Here is a 15,860-nt window from a genome sequence, read left to right as displayed (position 1 = left end):
TCAGCAGGTAAACAAGGCGGAGGCGAAGGCAGACATAGAGGCCGCAGTGTAGGCAGCAGTGGCCAGGACCATGACAGGGGTGCAGCAGGCCCTGGTCAGACTTGAGGAGAAATTGGATGCCCAACGGGAGAAACTGGAAACCCAAGAGGCGACCATTAAGGAGCTGGAGAAAGCAGCGACTGACATGAGCGACCGGGTCACGGCCCTGGAGAGGGAGGTGACGAGACTGGGCACAACACAGGGGAGCCTGAAGGGCAGAGTAGACAACCAGGAAAACCGCTCGAGAAGGCAAAATGTCAGATAGTGGGCCTGCCAGAGGGGATCGAGGGTAGAAACCCCACAGCATACGTGGCCGAGATGCTGGCAACTTAGTGGGGAGGGAAACTTTCCCCAACCCACCATAAATGGACAGAGAACATCGGTCGCTGCGCCCGAAGCCCAAGGCAGGAGACCACCCGAGAGCAGTCATAGCTAAACTGCACCGGTACCAGGATAGGGAGACAATCCTGCGCTGGGCCAGGAAAAATAGAGCCTGCTAATGGGAAGGTAAAGCCATTCGAATTTATGAGGATATTGGGGCAGATATAGCCAGGAGACGGGCAGAGTTCAATAGGGCGAAAGCAGCTCTTCACAGGAGCAACGTGCGTTTTGGTATGCTGTACCCAGCGAAACTTTGGGTCACATACCAAGACAGAGAATACTTCTTTCAAGCCCCCGCTGAGGCAAACATGTTTGTCGAGGAACACGGGCTGGAAAACCAGCAGCGAGTAGGGATGAGGGGCCCCTTGGCAAGGGGCAACGACACGCCAATGGGGGGGTGGAGAGGGGTGAGGCAATGCCAGGCCCCCCCGCCCCCGCCACGGCAAGAGCTCCCTGAACAAAGAGCAAACCACTGCCCGGGGGACCGCTCCAGGTGGGAGGCCAGGCCCCAGCACGAGGGAATGAGAGTAATGGAGAAGGGAGAGCAAGCGAGAGGGGTGCAGGGTAGGATGGGGGAAGAGCGGGCAGAAAACCGCCGAGGCGAGGCAGGGGAGAAGCGAGACAGTAACCCCCGAGAGGGGGGCCACCGTACGAGCAGGAAAGCTAGCACTGGGGGCACGCAACAAAACAGGGCCGCAGCACTCCCCCAACAGGGGGGAAGGCACCAGAGGGGGGATGGGGCTGAACACCCATCAGAGTTGGGAGAGTAAACAGGGACAGGAACATGGGAAAAAGGGACAAAGGAGGGGTATACTGGGGAGGAGGGAAAAGGGAGAGACCGGGGGCGGGGGATAACCAGGGAGCGAGGGACCGGTGAGGGGGGATGCAGGGAAGGAGGGACAAAAGAGGCTAGAAAAGGAACAGGGCTACAAAGTGCCACAACCAAGGGCTCGAAACAAAGAATCGCTGCAAGCACCCACCCAGTACGGTCTCTGGGCGAAGGGAGACCCCAGAGCGCAGGGGACTACCTGCGTGGTGGACACACAGTGGGCGGCCATGGCGGGTGCCCCCTGGACAAAGGGAAACCTCGGAGCGCAGGGACCCGACAGCATGGAGAGAGCAGCGACAGCGGCCATCCTGGACGGTCCCCTAACAAAGGGAAACCCCGGAGGGCAGGGGTGCGTCCACCAGATAAGTATGGTTAATCCCACAGGAGCGAGGGGGCAGAAGCCCCCCACCAGGATAGTCACCTGGAACATAAGAGGACTCAACGGCCCAGTGAAGAGATCCAGAGTCCTTACCCACCTAAGAAATATGAGGCCAACATTGTCTTCCTCCAAGAGACACACCTGAGAGAGCAGGACCAACTGCGGGTAAGAAAGGGCTGGGTGGGACAAACCTACCATTCCTGCTATGGGACAAGGGCCAGGGGGGTGGCGATATTGATCGGCAAGAGGACAATGTTTAGGGCGACAAGGACGGTTACGGACCCAGGGGGACGGTACGTCATGGTCAGCGGCGCCCTGGATGGGGCACCAGTGGTACTAGTCAACGTGTACGCACCCAACTGGGACGACACGAGCTTCATCAAGAAGACCATGGCAGAAATCCCGGACATAGCGACGCATCGACTAATCATTGGGGGGACTTCAACTGTGTACAGGATCCAAAGACGGACAGATCAAACACCAAAACGGGGAAAACCTCAAGCATGGCAAGGGAACTCAGTCACTTTATGGAGCAGATGGGAGCAGTGGACCCCTGGAGGTTCGCCCACCCGGGGGAGAAGGAATTCTCCTTCTTCTCCCCAGTACACAAAGTATACACCAGAATTGACTTCTTTGTAGTGGGGAAAACGGTGCTTTCAGGGATAGACAAGGTTGAATACTCTGCAATTGTGATATCAGACCACGCCCCACACTATATGGACGTACGGATAGAGACGGGCGGGCCCAGCGCCCCACATGGAGGTTGGACGGTGCCTTACTAGCTGACAAGGCCTTCAGCGAAAGGATAGCGCGGGCCATAGCAGAGTACACGGAGAACAACCAGAACGGGGAGGTCTCATCTTCCACGTTCTGGGAAGCGCTTAAGGCCATACCAAGAGGGGAAATCATCGCTTTCAAAGCGCGAAGAGATAGGGAGGAAAGGGTGGCTAGGCAGCAGCTGGTCGACTCCATACTGGAGGTAGACCGTAAATACTCCGAGGCCCCGACCGTAGAGCTCCTGGCGGAGAGGAAAGAGCTACAAAGGAACTTTGACCTGCTCTCCACCAGGAAAGCAGTGCACCAACTCCGCCAGGCGTGTGGGACCCTGTACGAACACGGAGACAAAGCCAGCCGCCTGTTGGCACACCAGCTGAGAAAGCAGGCAGCCACCAGAGAAATTGCACAAATCAGGGGTACCGGAGGCATGTTAGAAACAGAACAAGAAAAGATTAACAAAACCTTCAAGGCCTTCTACCAAGAGCTGTACACCTCAGAGCCCCCAAGGGGGAGTCTTGGATGAAACGGTTCCTTGATGGACTGGACACTCCACTCGTAGGGGAGGGCAGAAAACGGGGCTTGGAAGCACCACTAGCACTGGGAGAGATCATGGACAGCATTAGCTCCATGCAGACGGGGAAGGCGCCGGGACCAGACGGATTCCCTGCGGACTTCTACAAAAAATTTGCGACAGCGCTGGCCCCGCACCTGCGGGAGATGTTCACAGACTCGCTAGCTAGGGGCACACTGCCACCCACGTTAGCACAGGCCTCAATCTCGCTGCTACCTAAGAAAGACAAAGACCCAACGGAATGTGGGTCATACAGACCCATCTCACTGCTGAACGCAGACACCAAAATACTGGCCAAAATCCTTGCCAAAAGGCTAGAAGACTGTGTACCTGAGGTGGTCACAGAGGATCAGACGGGCTTCGTCAAAGATAGACAGCTTACCTCGAACATCAGGCGCCTGCTGAACGTGATAATGACCCCCTCCGGGGAGAGAACACAAGAGGTGATCATCTCCCTGGATGCAGAAAAGTCCTTCGACAGAGTCGAATGGAAATACCTCATCGAGGTACTGGAGCGGTTCGGGCTTGGAACAGGGTTCACCTCCTGGGTAAAGCTCCTATACAACGCTCCCATGGCGAGCGTACGGACCAACAATACCAACTCCCAATATTTCCAACTGCACAGGAGCACCAGACAAGGATGCCCACTGTCCCCGCTATTGTTCGCCCTAGCGATTGAACCGCTAGCAATCGCGCTCAGAGCAGCAAAAGGCTGGAGGGGGATCCGAAGGGGAGGCAGAGAGCACAGAATCTCACTCTATGCAGATGACCTCCTGCTCTATATTTCGGACCCACAGAGCAGCATGGATGGAATCATTGCGCTCCTGAAATTGTTTGGAGCCTTCTCAGGCTACAAACTCAACATGAGCAAAAGCGAGATCTTCCCAGTACACCCGCAAGGGGGGGAGGCGGCACTAAAGGGGCTGCCGTTCAAACAAACCCGACACAAATTCCGCTACCTGGGGATCCAAATAGCCCATGACTGGAAAGGGATCCACAAATGGAACCTCACCAATCTGACGGAGGAAGTAAAAAAGGACCTGCAAAGATGGAACACACTCCCACTCTCCCTCGCGGGGGGAGTCCAGATGATCAAAATGAACGTACTGCCCAGGTTCCTCTTCCTGTTTAGATCCATTTCGATCTACATCCCCAAGGTCTTTTTCAAAGAGCTGGACAAACTAATCATGGTGTTCATATTGGGGGGGAAAAATGCTAGGATCCCAAAGAAGGTCCTACAAAAAACAAAATCCATGGGGGGGCTAGCCCTCCCAAACCTACAATTCTACCACTGGGCGGCGACAGCCAAGCGAATAAGGGGATGGATCCAGGAGCCAGAGGCCGAGTGGGTGCGTGCGGAGGGACCTCCCTCCGGGCCCTCGCCACGGCAGCACTCCCATCCCCACACAAAAAACATTCCAGCAGCCCGGTGGTGACAGCCACCCTCCAATCCTGGAACCAACTGCGGCAGCAATTTGGCCTGACCAAAATGTCGGACAAAGCTCCCATCTGCAACAACCATAGGTTCACACCAGCACTGACTGACGCCACCTTCAAAAGGTGGGGGCAGGACGGAGGGTGACTGACAGGGACCGATACACGGACGGCAGGATCGCAACACTGGACGAACTGACAGGGAAATTTCAGCGCAGGGGGAGCGAGCTAAGATATCTGCAGCTTAGAAACTTCCTACGAAAGGAGACAGGGACGTACCCACAACCGCCACGACAGACACTACTGGAAGAACTACTGGACGCAAGCATACTAGACAAGGGAAACTGTAGTGACATGTATGACCTACTGACAGAAAGAACCAACACCGTACTGGACGCAACAAGAAAGAAATGGGAGGAGGACCTGGGGATTGAGATAGGGTGGGGACTCTGGAGCGAAGCACTGCATAGGGTCAACTCCACCGCCAATTGCGCAAGGCTCAGCCTGACGCAGCTAAAAGTGGTACAGAGAGCCCACTTAACAAGAACCCGTATAAGTAGGTTCTTCCCGGAGGTGGAGGATAGATGTGAACAGTGCCAAGTAGGCCCGGCCAACCATGCCCACATGTTCTGGTCTTGCCCCAGACTTGTGGAGTACTGGACAGCCTTCTTTGAGGTAATGCCCAAAGTGGTGGGGGTGAGGGTGGAGCCATGCCCGAAAGTGGTGGTCTTCGGGGTATCAGACCAGCCAGATCTATTTCTGGGGAGGAGGGCGGACGCCCTTGCCCTTGCCTCCCTGATCGCCCGCCATAGAATCATGTTTGGCTGGCGGTCAGCAGAACCACCCAGAGCTGCAGACTGGCTGTCCGACCTCTCCAAATGGAGAAAATCAAATTCGCCATCCGAGGGTCAGACGATGGCTTCCACAGAACGTGGGAGCCATTCACGCGACTGTTCCGGGACCTGTTTGTGGCCAACGAACAAGAGGAAGAATACCCAGGTAGCCAAGAATCAGGGGAAATTAGTCAAGAATCAGGGGAAAGTAGCCAATGCATGAAAGGGAGAGATAGACTGGGAGGGAGGGAGGGGGGGACCGGCGGTTAAACCTGAGGAAAGAAAGGTGAACCATGGGGGGGGGGGATCAAGAGAGGAGGACCAGCGAGGTGGGAGGCAGGGGGGTACGACGGGGAAATGGGAGCCGGAAGGAAGGTACGGGATACCAAAACGTGCATGACATCTCCAGGAGCGGGGAACAAGGAAAATAAAGACGGCACCCAAATGTATATTTGCCCCCCCAATCCCCCCCATGGGGGCTACTTACGTGGTGTAAATAATTTTGCCAGGTGTACAGAGCTGCCGCTGTTGAGCTGGTGCACAATACCCTACCAGTTATTCTATTTCATATTTTAATGTTGTTTTGTTTTTTTTTTACTATGTACCATTTCCTTCTCCTTGGTATATTGGGGTGTGCACTTCTCTTCTAGATAGGTGTATATATATATATATATGTTTCTTATCCTGTGTACATAACGGTAATTATACCTTGTTCAAAAACCCAATAAAAAACATATATTTAAAAAATGATATACTTTGGAGTTTCTAAATTCTGGCCCATAACAATTGAATCCCCTTTCACTATAACTCTGCCACTCTTTGTCCTGCCCACCTGTGCAGCGGAGCCAGCCATGATCCCATGAACCTGCTGCTGCCACCTTCCCCTGGTGAGCCATCTCCTCCAACAATATTCAAAGTGGTGTATCTGTTTTGAAGCAAGATGACTACAGGGGACCCCTGTACAGCCTTCCTACTCTTCCTCTCGCTGGTGGTCACCCATTCCCTATCTTCCTCAGTAACTTTTGTCTGTGGTGCGACTAACTTACTGAATGTACTATCCACGATTTCCTCAGCATCATCAAGCAGTCTGACCAGAGCTGCAGTTCGACACAATTCCTGCACGTGAAGGGATTAGGGACACCGGAAGGGTCCCTGAATTCCCACATCGCACAGGAGGAGGATGATGTGGGTTAAGCAGCGTTGTCCCACTGCATGGCTAACAATAGAGAAAGGCCAGTAGCATGCACATCATGGACTTTGGCCGCTGCGGAGCGCAATTATACCCACATCGAAAAAGAAGGTTTAGCCGATGCATATGCGGTGAGGAAATTTCACCAATAGGTGTATAGGTGTCTATTCACCATTGTGACAAGGTGGGGAGGCACTGGTGTAGAGGTATTGCCATTGGGCTAGTAATTCGGACACCCAGCGCAATCCTCTGGGTACAGTGTTTGAATCCCACCATGGTAGATGGTGAAATTTGAATTCAATAAAAATCTGGAATTAATAGTCTAATGATGACCATGAAACCATTGTCGATTGTCATAAAAACCCATCTGATTCAGTAATGTTCTTTAGGAAGGAAGTCTGCAGTCTTACATGGCCTGGCCTACATGTGACTCCAGACCCACACGGCGATGCGGCTGACTCTTAACTGCCTCCGCAGAAACGGCCTAGCAAACCACTTAGTTCAAGGGAAATGTGGGATGGGCAATAAATGCTGGTCCAGGAGGTGATCCTCACATCTCAAGAATGAATAACTAAAAAAAATAAGCCATTGCCAATAGCTTCTGCCTAGATTCAATGATGGGCCCTATTGCCAGCAGCTCACGAGTCCGCCTTTGAGCATCGTCCAGGTTCGCAGATTGCACTGAGCATTCTCCTGCTGCCGATATGCTACCCCCCCCCCCCCCCCCCCCCCCCCCCCCACACCCCCCATCCCCACCGAAAGCTTAACTTCATGCTGGTCACCGCCACCCAGATACGTGACTGGACACAAAAGGACTCAGTACTGGCAAAGGTATGTCACATGGGGGGCCAGCAAGGAAAGCTGTCCGAGGACCCACGAGTCTTTGATGCCAAGATGCAGGAGCTCAATGTGGAAGATGCCATTGACCTGTGGGGGGGCTCACATTGTGGTCCCAAGACAGGGCAGACAGGCGGTTCTCCAGTATCTGCACAAAGGATACCTAGGGATGTCAATAATGAAGATGCTGGCCAGAAGTTATGTGTGGTGGTCAGTCCTGGATGGCGTGATCGAATGACTGGCCCAACAACCTGCCCAACAATACACTACATGCCAGAAATAGCAGACGCTGCCACCAGCTGCCCCGAAACATTGGTAATGGGTTGAAGGGTTATGGAGAACAGGCAGGATGGTGGAGTTAAGGCCAGGATGAGATCAGCCATGATTTAATTGTGGAGCAGGCTTAATTGGCCAAATGGCCTAATTCTGCTCCAATATCTTACGAACTTATGAACTTATCCATGGGAATGTCCAGGCTGACCGTGGTTTGCCTGCATGCCGATTCTGCTGACCTTGGTTGTGCCTGCATGCCGATTCTGCTGACCTTGGCTGTGCCTGCATGCCGATTCTGCTGACCTTGGGTGTGCCTGCATGCCGATTCTGCTGACCTTGGGTGTGCCTGCATGCCGATTCTGCTGACCTTGGGTGTGCCTGCATGCCGATTCTGCTGACCTTGGTTGTGCCTGCATGCCGAATCTGCTGACCTTGGTGTGCCTGCATGCCGATTCTGCTGACCTTGGCTGTGCCTGCATGCCGATTCTGCTGACCTTGGTTGTGCCTGCATGCCGATTCTGCTGACCTTGGCTGTGCCTGCATGCCGATTCTGCTGACCTTGGCTGTGCCTGCATGCCGATTCTGCTGACCTTGGTTGTGCCTGCATGCCGATTCTGCTGACCTTGGTTGTGCCTGCATGCCGATTCTGCTGACCTTGGCTGTGCCTGCATGCCGATTCTGCTGACCTTGGGTGTGCCTGCATGCCGGACCTCATCAAGGGTCAATGTTTTTACTCATGGTAAATGCCCATTCTAAGTGGCTGGAAGTCCATTAGATATCATCTACCACGTTGAATGCCACTCTTTCAGCACTGAAGACATCCCTGAGGAGTACCCGGATTAAACCCATGTAGGCTAAGGGAGAACGTGCAGACTCCAAACAGACAGACAGCCACTCAAGGCTGGAATTGAACCCAGGTCCGTGACGCTGTGAGGCAACAGTGCCACCGTGCCGCCAAAGAGAAGCAGACTTCAGGCCAAGTAAAGTGGACTTGGGAGGGGCCCTGAGATCTGAGATGGCAGTTGAGGGTTGGTCATTCTGTGCTGTGCGTTGTTAGGAAAAGATACCCATTTGAAGAGTACGTTCTGCTTGGTGCAGCCGAAGATCCTAAGTTGTGCCTGTTAATTGATGTTTAGCTGTAACTTGGAAATCCAGGGGAGTGGAATTTCTGGAGATGAGATTGAAACTTTGGAGATAGACCATTCACAGAATAATACAATGGAGAAGAGGCCTTTCAGCCCATCGAGTCTGCACCAATGCATGAAAAACACCTGCCCTGCCTACCCAATCCCACTTGCCAGCACTTGGCCCCTAACCTTGAATATTATGACGTGCAAGTGCTCATCCAGTTACTTTTTAAAGGATGCGAGGCAACCCACCTTTACCACCCTCCCAGGCGGTGCGTTCCAGGCCGTCATCATTCTCTGGGTAAAAAATTTCTTTCCTCAAATCTCCGCTAAACCTCCTGCCCCTGACCATGAACTTGTGGCCACTCATAACAGACTTTTCAACTAACGGGAACAGCTGCTCCTATCCACCCTATCCATGTCCCTTATAATCTTGTACACATCGATCAGGTCGCCCCTCAGTCTTCTCTGCTCCAGCGCAAACAACCGAAGCCAATCAAACCTCTCTTCATAACTTAAATGTTCCAATCTAGGCAACATAAGAAGAACATAAGAACTAGGAGCAGGAGTAGAACAAGCCCTTCGAGCCTGCTCCGCCATTCAATGAGATCATGGCTGATCTTTTGTGGACTCAGCTCCACATTTCCGCCCGAACACCATAACCTTCTATTCCTCTATTCTTCAAAAAAAATCATCCCGGTGAATCACCTCTGCACCTCCCCCAGTGCAATCACATCCTTCCTATAATGTGCCGACCAGAATTACACACAGTACTCCAGCTGTGGCCTCACCAAAGTTCTATACAACTCCAACGTGACCTCTCTGCTTTTGTAATCTATGCCTCAATTGATAAAGGCCATTTGCCTTTTTAACCACCCTATTAACCTGCCCTTCTGACTTCAAACATCATGGAATGATAGAATTTACAGTGCAGAAGAAGGCCATTCGGCCCATCAGGTCTGCACCGGCCCTTGAAAAGAGCTCCCTACTTATGCCCCCGACTCTACCTTATCCCCGTAACACAGTAATACCATCTAACCTTTTTGGACACTAAGCGGCAATATATCAGGGCCAATCCACCTAAACTGCACATCTTTGTGCTCAGTCTGCAGAGTGGCATTTGAACCCATGATTTTCTGACTCAGAAGCCAGAGTGCCAACATAGAACCAAGGTTGGCAACATTAAAGAGGATATGGAACAACAAAGAGATAACTGGAAAAAGAATTGGTCAAGTGCTATTGTCGCTAGACTAATATTAATCTGGGGATCCAGGCTCAAATCCCACTATGGCAGATGGTGAAATTTGAATTCTGGAATTATAATTTAATGTCCAATGATGACCATGAAATCATTGTTCATATGTCATAAAAAAACATCTGGTTCTATGGACAAACACTCTAAGGTCCCTTTGTGCCTCAGAACTTCCTAGTGTGGTGCCATTCATTCATTGAACACTTCCATAGATGGAGGCCGGGATTCTCTCACCCCGGGGCCAGCGCGAATAACGTCACGCCGCCCTGTGCCGGCACTGGTGCGGTTGGCATGGCACCGGTCAAGGAACACTCTACGGGGCCCCCCGCCGGTGATTCTTGGCCCGGGATGGGCCGCATGGCCACGCCAAAAAAGCAGAGTCCTGCTGGCGCCATTCACACTTGCTCTTAGTCGCCGATCTCAGCGTGTATGCATGCGGGGCAGCCTGTTTGAGGGGGGGGGTTCGACCCCAGGGGGGGCTCTGCTGTGGCCTGGCTCACGATCGGCGGGCCGGCCTCTCGGGCTGGGGGCCTCTCTTGTTCCACGCCGGCCCCTGTAGCCCTACACCATGTTGCATCGGGCCGGCGCAGAGAAGGGAGCCACTGCGCATGAGCGGCAATCGTGCTGGTCCCACTACGTATGCGCGTGTTGGCGCCAGTCCCACTGCGCATGCACGAATCCCGTGGCGCCCTTCTGATGCCAGGATCAGCAGCTAGAGTGCGTGGGTCACTCCAGTGCCATGCTGGCCCCCTGTAGGTGTCAGAATTTATGCTCCTGAGGGCATGTTGACGCAGTCGAGAAATGCGACGGCCTTTACGACGTTGGCAACACTTAGCCCCAGGATCACAGAATCCCGCCCAAGGTAGATAGTTGACATCTTTTTCCAAAGGTAGAGTAGTCTAGAACTAGAGGGCATAGGTTTAAGGTGAGAGGAGAGAGATACAAAAGAGACCAGAGGGGACATTTCTTCACACAGAGGATGGTGAGGATGAAGCCCTAAATATCCCAAAAGACAGCTGACCATGTTGTTGGCTAGTGAGCCAATGGAGCAGTAGTGTTCTGCTCGGGAGAGCCAAAGTGCTGAAATTTGCTTGTATATTGACGCTTGAGTGAGTATTTGAAATGCAGGGGAACGGAATCTCGGGAGACAAGATTGAAACTCTGCAAGGTGGGCCGTTACTGAAACTGAGTTGGAGCGACCTTTGGGGAAAATTCCAAGGTGAGAGTTTGGAAGATGAAGATTGGAATCCCTAATAATACCCACCGAGTTTCAGTGAGATTGGTTGACTCACGGTGTTGACTGATGTCTGGGTGAGTTGAGCAATTTCTAGACTCTATTTTGGTCACAGCTGCCATTTATTGGGTAGCATGGTAAGTTCAACAAAAGTGTGCCTATTTATTCCTATATACCTCAGAACCCTGAATGCTTGACTATGAGGAATATTATAAATTGTTTATCTTTCTGATCTTGTGTAGTAAAGTTTATTTTAGTTTGTTAAAAACCTGTGGAATCTTGTGGTTTTCTTCACTGAGCAAGTGTCTTGAATCTCAAACTTTGTCTCCTTTAAACAAAATGTTCATGTTACTAAATGGATCTGACTAACAATTTGGCGTCTGGACCATGGCATTTTAAACTTGCTGGTAATGGAAAAACCGCTGTCTGAGCAGCAGTATAGAGGAGATGGTGGCAGAGTGGCAATGTCACTGGACCAGCAATCCAGAGGGCCAGAGGAATGCTCTGAGGACATCGGTTCAAATCCCATCAGGGCAGTTAGTGGAATTTAAAAATAGTTAATAAATATAAAGCCACTCTCAGTGATGGTGACCATGACGCTATTATTGATTGTTGTAAAAATCCATCTGGTGTGGCCTACATGGGACTCCCGATCTCTTTACTACCAGACCTGGACAACATCAACAGTAGTCCATCTCCAATGTTTCAATCTCTTAACTTCCCTTTAAAATCTCCAGCAAGTCATTCAGTTCAAGGGCGATTAGGGATGGGCAAGAAATGCTGGCCCAGCCAGTGACACCCACATCTCTTGAAAGAAAGAAATAAGGACAACAGGAGGTTGAAGACATTTGATATGAAATGAAAATCGCTTATTGTCACGAGTAGGCTTCAAATGAAGTTACTGTGAAAAGCCCCTAGTCGCCACATTCCGGCGCCTGTTCAGGGAGGCTGTTACGGGAATCGAACCGTGCTGCTGGCCTGCTTGGTCTGCTTTCAAAGCCAGCGATTTAGCCCTGTGCTAAACAGCCCCTTTTGATACTTGCAAACCGATGAAGCTGGAAACCCGTCTCTCCCTGGAGTCTGAACTGAGGTTTCTGGCCATGGAAGTAACTGAAGAGTATAAATTGTTGCATACATACTGCGGGTGGTACTTTGATCTCCTCTTTCATCAGTTTTGTTACTTCGTTGTGTAGGGTGACACTGTCCAGCGCCCAGCCTCTATGGGCACGTGTTACTTCCTGTCTCATGGCAGTTAGGAATCCTGTGTACAAAATGAACAGAGTTTATTTCATTTATTTTCTATGCAATTTAATAAATATAATTCCTATTGTTACAGATTCTCCGGTTCAGCAGCCGTGTGTTTCTCGGAGACACGCCGTTTGCCGCTGGCGGGATTCTATCTTCCAGCCGCTTGTCAATGGAATTTCCCATTGGAACCACCCCACACCGCTGGGAAACACCACTGACAGGGATATGCTGCCAGAGGAAATGGGAATTGCAATGACTGGAAAATTCTGATCAGTGTGTGAATTCTAATTTACAGAGTATTACAGTTTTATTTATAGCACAGGAAAAGGCCATTCAGCCCAACTGGTCTCTGCACTTGTGTAAATTTAGAATGAGCCTCCACCACCTCTCTTCATTTAACCCCATTAACATATCCTTCTAGGCCTTTTTCTCAAATGTACGTATCTATTTTCCTCTGAATATACCATCTCAACTGCATTTTGTGGCAGTATGTTCCGCATTCTAACTCCACTTAGGGAAGAACAGTTTCTCCTGAATTCCCCAGTCAGTTTTCTTTGCGACTTTTATATTTACAGACTCCAGCTCTAATTGACTAGAATAAATAATAGGATGAGCTTGAATGTACTTTGCCTGGAAGTGAGGGTTCCTCTGGGCACCAGGCAGGATACATAGGCATGGTTCTCATCTTCCAGCCCCGTCGCAGCAGGAGCGGAGCCATAAATCTCTGGATTACTGCCCGAGCCACGTGCCAATTGGCATAGGGATAGGAAAATTAGGGAAGTAAACACGTGGCTAAGGGATTGGTGTGGGAAAGAGGGATTCCACTTCATGGGACATTGGCATCAGTTTTGGAACCGGGGGGATCTGTACCGTTGGGACGGTCTCCACCTGAACCGATCTGGAACCAGTGTTCTAGCGAAGAGGATAAATAGGGTGGTCAGTAGGACTTTAAACTTCTGAGTTGGGGGGAAGGGAAAGTGAAAGCGACAGGGAGCAGGGAGTTAAATGGCAAGATACGCAGGAGGATAACATGTAGGCAGGTGGATTTAAGCTCGAGGCAGACTAGGAATGCAACAAAAAGGAAGGATAACTTTGGACATCTTAGGACTTCCAATATCTGTACTGATAAGAAAGTTAACATTAAGGCACTTTACCTGAATGCTCGTAGCATTTGTAACAAAGTAGATGAACTAATGGCACAGATCATCGTGAATGATTATGATGTGGTAGGCATCACAGAGACATGGCTGCAGGGGGTTCAGGACTGGCAGTTAAACATCCAAGGATATACAACCTATCGAAAAGACAGGGAGGTGGGCCGAGGGGGTGGGGTTGCCTTGTTAGTTAAGAACAAAATTAAATCTATGGCACTAAACGACATAGGGTCGGATGATGTGGAGTCTGTGTGGGTAGAATTGAGGAACCACAAAGGCAAAAAAACCATAATGGGAGTTATGTACAGACCGCCTAACAGTGGTCAGGACCAGGGGCGCAACATGTACCGGGAAATAGAAAAGGCATGTCAGAAAGGCAAGGTCACAGTGATCATGGGGGACTTCAATATGCAGGTGGATTGGGTAAATAATGTAGCCAGTGGATCCAAAGAAAAGGAATTCATGGAATGCTTACAAGATGGCTTTTTGGAACAGCTTGTCATGGAGCCCACAAGGGAGCAGGCTATTCTGGACCTAGTGCTATGTAATGAACCAGACTTTATTAAAGATCTTAAAGTAAGGGAACACTTAGGAAGCAGCGATCATAATATGGTTGAGTTCAGTCTGCAGTTTGAAAGAGAGAAGGCAAAATCGGATGTAATGGTGTTACAGTTAAATAAAGGTAATTACGAGGGCATGAGAGAGGAACTGGTGAAAATCAACTGGAAGCAGACCCTAGCAGGGAAGACAGTAGAGCAAAAATGGCAGGAGTTTGTATGCATAATTGAGGACACTGTACAGAGGTTCATCCCCAAGAAAAGAAAGATTATCCAGGGAGGGATTAGACAGCCATGGCTGACAAAGGAGGTCAGGAAATGTATCAAAGAAAAAGAGAGATCCTATAAAGTGGCCAAAAGCACCGGGAAATCAGAAGATTGGGAAGGCTACAAAAACAAACAGAGGTTAACAAAGAGACAAATAAGGAAGGAGAGGATCAAATATGAAGGCAGGCTAGCCAGTAATATAAGAAATGATAGTAAAAGTTTCTTTCAATACATAAGAAACAAACGTCAGGCCAAAGTAGACATTGGGCCAATTCAAACTGATTCTGGAAGGCTAGTGATGGGAGACGAGGAAATGGCTGGAGAACTTAATAAGTACTTTGCGTCTGTCTTCATAGTGGAAGACGTTAGTAATATCCCAAAAATTATAAAGGGTCAGGGGGCTGAGTTGAGTATGGTTGCCATTACAAAAGAGATGGTGTTAAAAAGCTAAAAGGTCTTAAAATTGACAAATCTCCTGGCCCCGATGGGCTACATCCTAGAGTTCTGAGGGAGGTGGCTGAAGAAATAGCGGAAGCGTTGGTTGAGATCTTTCAAAAATCACTGGAGTCAGGGAAAGTCCCGGACGATTGGAAGATCGCTGTTGTAACCCCCTTGTTCAAGAAAGGATCAAGACAAAAGATGGAAAATTATAGGACAATTAGCCTAACCTCGGTTGTTGGTAAAATTCTAGAATCGATCGTTAAGGATGAGATTTCTAATTTCTTGGAAGAGCAGGGTCGGATTAGAACAAGTCAACATGGATTTAGTAAGGGGAGGTCGTGCCTGACGAACCTGTTAGAATTCTTTGAGGAGGTGACAAGTAGGTTAGACCAGGGAAACCCAGTGGATGTGGTCTATCTGGATTTCCAAAAGGCCTTTGATAAGGTGCCACACAGGAGGCTGCTGAGTAAGGTGAGGGCCCATGGTGTTCGAGGTGAGCTACTGGCATGGGTTGAGGATTGGCTGTCTGACAGAAGGCAGAGAGTTGGGATAAAAGGTTCTTTTTCGGAATGGCAGCCGGTGACCAGCGGTGTCCCACAGGGTTCAGTGTTGGGGCCGCAGCTGTTCACCATATATATTAATGATCTGGATGAAGGGACTGGGGGCATTCTAGCGAAGTTTGCTGATGATACGAAGTTAGGTGGTCAGGCAGGTAGTGCTGAGGAAGTGGGGAGGCTGCAGAAGGATCTAGACAGTTTGGGAGAGTGGTGCAGGAAATGGCTGATGCATTTCAACGTGAGAAAATGTGAGGTCTTGCACTTTGGAAAAAAGAATCCAAGCATAGACTACTTTCTAAACGGTGAGAAAATTCATAATGCCAAAGTACAAAGGGATCTGGGAGTGCTAGTCGAGGATTCCCTAAAGGTAAACATGCAGGTTGAATCCGTGATTAAGAAAGCGAATGCTATGTTGTCATTTATCTCAAGAGGGTTGGAATATAAAAGCAGCGATGTGCTACTGAGCCTTTATAAGGCTCTG

At 50.3% G+C, this 15,860-nt stretch overlaps 1 protein-coding gene across 1 annotated transcript in view; it reads right to left on the bottom strand.

The window, feature by feature from the left end:
• The window catches only part of LOC119966923 (dynein heavy chain 8, axonemal-like), a 1,786,259-nt gene that overhangs the window by 17,404 nt on the left and 1,752,995 nt on the right, over positions 1-15,860 (bottom strand). Inside the window, exon 90 of the mRNA XM_038798881.1 lies at positions 12,295-12,416. Coding sequence (XP_038654809.1) covers positions 12,295-12,416 — 122 coding nt within the window. The remainder of the gene's footprint in view (positions 1-12,294; positions 12,417-15,860) is intronic.

Source organism: Scyliorhinus canicula, chromosome 6, assembly GCF_902713615.1.
Source record: "Scyliorhinus canicula chromosome 6, sScyCan1.1, whole genome shotgun sequence".
Classification (NCBI taxonomy): domain Eukaryota; kingdom Metazoa; phylum Chordata; class Chondrichthyes; order Carcharhiniformes; family Scyliorhinidae; genus Scyliorhinus; species Scyliorhinus canicula.
The sequence above is the reverse complement of the archived record's forward strand: the minus strand, read 5'-3'. Positions and strand labels throughout refer to the sequence as shown.